We start from the raw sequence: 5,701 nt of genomic DNA on the forward strand, positions 1-5,701 counted from the left end.
TTTCCCTAACTAAGTATTATACACCTTTTTAGATTTAGAAGGAATGTCACAAATTTAAGTCTACAGTGATATATATTGATCTGTAGTGATCTATGATCCATAAAGATCAGCTAAACAGGGAAAATAATTTATTATCTCCCACCAACAGGTTCTAAACACACTGTTTGTCTATCTTTCTGTTTGTCTGTTGACCATAATGAATACGGTTTCTACAAACTTTTAATAGCCTGCAGTCTGCAATGACCAGATTACTCACATGATATGAAAAAATCTTTATAGCATCCTTCATCATCACTTAAGATTCCCCCATTTTCAATTCTGTGCTTTTTTTAACATCTATTTTTTTCCCTTAGAAGCACATTTCTTCTTATAGGTCAAGACTCAGCAAGTAGCCAGCAGATCAAGGCAGGTGACTCTGCCCCTCTACTCCACGCTGGTGAGACCCCACCTGGAGTACTGCACCCAGCTCTGGAGCCCTCAGCACAGAGGGCTGTAAAGCAGGCCCAGAGGAGGGACACAGAAATTATCAGAGGGCTGGAACACCTCTCCTATGAGGAGAGGCTGAGAGGGTTGCTTAGCCTGGAGAAGGGAAGGCTCCGGGGATACCTTATTGCATTCTTTCAGTACTTAAAGGGTATTTATAAGAAAGATGGGGACTGACTTTTTAGCAGCGCCTGGAGCAATAGGACAAGGGGTAATGGTTTTAAACTAAAATAGGGAAGATTTAAACTAGATATAAGGATGACATTTTTTACGAAGAGGGTGGTGAAACACTGGAACCAGTTGCCCAGAGAGGTGGTAGATGCCCCATCCCTGGAAACATTCAAGGTCAGGTTGGACGGGACTCTGAGCAACCTGATCTAGTGTGAGATGTCCCTGCTCCTTGCAGGGAGATTGGATTTGGTGACCTCTAAAGGTTCCTTTCAACCCAAATCATTCTATGACTCTATGACTCAGAGTGCCAAAATTCACTATGTTCAAAAGATTCAAGCTTAGGCTCTTGTCTTCTGAATTAAATCAAAAAGCTACACTTTATAAGAGCAAACAAGACAGCTTTTGTTTATTTTCCCCCCAAATGGAAACCCACTCTACAAACAAACCCAACTCTAGAAAGATCTAGAATGAGGAACATTTTGCTTTTCATCAGCAAATGGCTGAAATTAGAGAAGTTATAGAAGTTGTGATTTCTTAAAAACAAGGAGGAATAGCCATTTAAATTCATATGGGTTGAGGGGGTGGGGGGGGAGATGAAAGGATGCTTCATGGGGACATGCACTCTTGTTCTAGTTTGTCAGTTTCTGAGATACAGCAAACAATTTCTAGAGCTCTTTAACATTTCACTAACTGGGTTCCTAACCATCTAAATCCTGTGTAATTGAACATGTATCAAATTCACAAGCGAGTCAAAAGGATTTACTGCAGGTTTGCCTAAGCTGTAGGTTGCAGCAAGGTAATACTTTTATCAAAACCACCCTGAGATATAAACAGTGACACAAACAGCCCTCATAATGGTTAGGCATTGCCTATAGAGGAGACTTAGCCTGCACTATCTCTATATCTAGGTAAGCGTTTGCCTTCGTTTGAAGTTTTGTATATAAATCTTACTATGCTGTATATTTTACTCCACATTTGAACCAGCAAAAAAATTATTTTTTGAAGGCAAGAATATAACCAAAAGGAAAGTGATATTTAGCTAACTTACTTGGATCCCTAAATTTGATTGTTTACATTTAAGTCCAACAGATTAAAGATCTGCTCCAAAATAATTGTCTCCCTTCACCATGACTGCAGGGTGGAATCACTGCTGCAATGACAGAGAACACTAAACTGGTCACTGGCCAAGTCAGTTCTGTTTGCCAAGACGTTAACTCCAGAAAGACAGGAAATTCAACCGTAACTCAGGAAAAAACAACTTTTACTGTGAAGATAGTTGAACACATGTTGCCCAGAGAGCCTGTGGAGTTGGATATACTGAAACTTGCCTGGACACACCTCTGAGCAACTTGCTGTAGCTGGTGATGCTCTGAGCAAGGCTGGGACAGGGCAGTCTCCAGAGGTGGGACCCTTTGGTTTGGGTATTATATTGCAGCTATATCCAATGACAACAAAAGGTACTCTTCAGTATTTTCACTATTACTACTAAGTACTAAGCTCCAATGACTTTTTGGGTATATTCTAATATATAATCCAAAAATCTTTCTATGCAGTACGTTTGCTTTCAGATTTTAAGAAGAGTAAATGCAGAGGATATAACCTTTATACAAACTGACCAACAAATAACAAAGGGGTCAAACATGCACTCCTAGTCTTTTTGACAACTAAATATGCTTCACACTAACCCACACAACTTATCCATGCTATCTGTGATAGCATCTGTTTTAAAGGAGGACAAGACTTCTCCCCTTAAAATTATTCTTTTAGAAATCACAGTGATCCTTTCTCTATGACTGAACTTAAAATGTAGAAGTAGTATTGTAAATCATGAGATTAGCAGTCCAGGTCTGTTCATAAAGGCTTCTATGGACAAACAGAATTAAGCATAGTTGACCATTATTTGAGTTACTACACTTCACACTTCAAAAGACATAGTTATTTCTGAGTTGTCTTCTTCCCACTGTATATCCTTTAACATCATCTTCTTCTTTGTAATATTTTTCACGTGTTTTCATGTATTAAGCAGATGTTCTATATTCTTTGTTTTCTTCTCTCCCTATCCCATCTTTTGCACTTATGCCCCAATATATTCTAGAAATATATCTGTGAAATTCCCTGTATCCCTGAAAATATCTTCTTTTCCTATTTTTATTGCATGTTTTTACCATGTCCAACTACTGTAGCCACAGTAATTCCCTTTAACAGAGTTAACTCAGAAATTAGATGTCACTGTTTTCTCAAAGCACTATGCTAAATATCGTCTTGTCTAGTTATTGATGTTCTACAGACAGTAAAGTTATCAAACTCTATCTGTTAGCTCGCATCCAGGTTGCATACTCTAAAAAATAAATATCCAATTATATATTACTTTTTTTACAGAAATGAAAAGTTCACAGAGGACTATAGACTGGTAAAACTGCAGTCATAATTCCTCAGAGGTAATTTGTGAGATCAGTGCAGTTTATTGATTTACAGCTTATAGCTGAAAATAGAAAAATAAATAAATACATATGGACATTTGCCCAAACAGTTCTAGTACCAGTAGTAAATAACAGATGGAAAATGTGTCCCCCATTTTCAGTGAACGACAATCTCTTCACACCACTGTTGAACAAATTTTACCTGCTCATTTGTGGAATATACCTGTAATTTTTTTGGTACTAGAACTGAAGATTGTTATTATGGTTCCACAAATGTAATCAATATTTCCAGAAGCAGTTACACATCTGCTTTATGTGCCATTGGTTGGATTTGTTTTGTAGTATAGCAGAAATTTTACTTTTAATACTCCAAAACAATCAGAAGAAAGGAGTATTTCACTTTTTGCACATCTCTAATGACCAGTTTTTGAAGTGACAGACAGGCACAAACAGAGGTTCACTGGTTGCTAATCAATTAGATTGGCTGAGCCAGTAGGCACTAATAGAAATCTTCAGGAGACATAATATCTGCCAGCAATAGACCATGTATTATGCAGCTGCATGATTACAGACCTAAAGAACATTCTATAAATGTATGTATCTACTTGGAATCCAAAGCTAAGGTTTACCCTGGACTGTTTTTTTACTGCTGAACAGAGAATTCTCTTTCCAAGCAGATTTTAAATATCTATATGCAGGTGATAGCATCATAGCTATTAGTTTTAGAAGACATACTCCGTTTAATGAAATTATCCCTAGTGTGCCTGAGCCCTGAGAAGGTCACAGCATCTTTATAGTATTTTCCAATTATACTTTATCAATATATTTCAAAAATTTTAAAATAAGTCTTGTGTGTTTGATTCTTTGGTTTTGATTCAGTAACTTGACTCCTGTGAACTCATTTACACTGTAAAAGGCTGCTATGTATAAATTAAGGCATCATACACAGTTTTCATCTAGTATGTTGTAAGGCAGAGGAAAGTCCTTTGTGAAATAGCAAGCCTACATCTGTGTCATAGACAGTAAAAGAAGAATAAGTGAAGTCTAATCTCATTGCAAGATTAGTAGAAAACAGCTACTGATGTTTCTTTAATCTCTCAGTTCAGAGCTTCAAGTTAATACAGACACACTGCCAAATTGAGGCCAACTGTCAAAAGTAAAAACTCAAATTACTTGAGTGGAGATGAAAATCACATATAACATCAAGCTGAATGTAACCCCTAATGTATTACTATTACACATTTTAAAATAAGTTTTAAAAAGTCAAATGTGTGAATTTCATACATATTTATATGCAAGCACATATTTTCTTCATAAACGTATGCAAAGTGGGAAAAACATTTAAATGCAGAAATGTTGATAGAGTGTCATCAACAGAAAAATGTACCCACATACCTGTAATTATTGGAAACTTTCAGTTAATCTACTAAAATTTCTGCAGTATTCTGGAAATTATTAATAAGTACAGAAATATACCAAAGCAATGGCAGTTACTACTGTAGTACAAAAAATGTAATATGGAACACTATTACAAAATGGCCAATATATCAGAAAGTTACACACCTGATAGGAAAACTAAAAGGCAAACTTACCTTTTATACAGAAGTATAGCAATAACAATACAGATGATAAACACCACTGCAAGAACTGGTCCAACAACCCAGATCAAGCCTTCTTCCTCATCTGTAATTGGTTGGGGATCAAGATCCATCGACACAACAGGATCAGAATATGGGCTGGTTGCATACATGGTCTATACAAATAAAGTAAGTCTTACTTAATGATAAAGGAGTGCATTTAAAATACTAACTATCCTAGATCTAAAATAAATCTATACAAGATAATAAAGCCATGAACACAGCAATGCAAAAATGCTATTTTTCTTCAAGTCAAGCAGTATATAAACTTGCAAACTGAACAGTATGTTGTTATCACTACCTTTATTTTTTGCTTCACGTATTAGCAGTGACCTGTAGACAAATGAGGTAAAACAATCCTTCACAGAACACTTTGCAACTTAAGCAGAGAATGAGAAAATGTAGTATTAGGAAACTGAGGAATAAAACACATTGGTTACTCATGTTTGGTTTTGTTGGGTTTTTTGGGGGTTTTGGGGTTGTTTTTTTTTTGGTTTATATTGGCTTAACACTATTTCTTCCTTAAAGAAATGAAAGGATACTTCTGAAGGAATGAGAGTCCTATAGGTAAAAATAAAAAGGACTGAATGTAGGAGGTTCCTAGAAAAGGCCTCTATCACAATAGCAGGGTGCATTCTGATCAGTCAAAAACTGTCTGACAAACAGTGTTCTTATAGATAATGGAGACAATTTAAATTTAAGTCTGGAAAACAGGGGAAGCCACTGTAGAATATGAAGGGAAGCTAAATATTCAAAGTTTTTCTTAGGGATGGAACTAGAATTATGACCCAACAGAGACCATTGCAAATCTTTGCCTTACTGGATGGTGTAAAGCCAACTGGCCTAGGATAAGCTCTGTGATGAGAAAATAATAACTATTTTTTTTTATTCTGGTCTACAGTAAAGTCAGAAGTGAAGAATAGTTTGTACTTATTTCTTGTCTTTGCTGGAGTATCTGCACCAGCACTAAACTAGGATTTGAACTACAGC

General features: G+C 36.2%; 1 protein-coding gene across 1 annotated transcript in view; it reads right to left on the minus strand.

The window, feature by feature from the left end:
* Positions 1-5,701, minus strand: part of PTPRD (protein tyrosine phosphatase, receptor type, D) — a 284,005-nt gene that overhangs the window by 81,800 nt on the left and 196,504 nt on the right. The window contains exon 23 of the mRNA XM_009885407.1: positions 4,667-4,827. Coding sequence (XP_009883709.1) covers positions 4,667-4,827 — 161 coding nt within the window. The remainder of the gene's footprint in view (positions 1-4,666; positions 4,828-5,701) is intronic.

The sequence above is a fragment of the Charadrius vociferus genome, unplaced genomic scaffold, assembly GCF_000708025.1.
Source record: "Charadrius vociferus isolate BGI_N301 unplaced genomic scaffold, ASM70802v2 scaffold635, whole genome shotgun sequence".
NCBI classification, from domain to species: Eukaryota; Metazoa; Chordata; class Aves; order Charadriiformes; family Charadriidae; genus Charadrius; species Charadrius vociferus.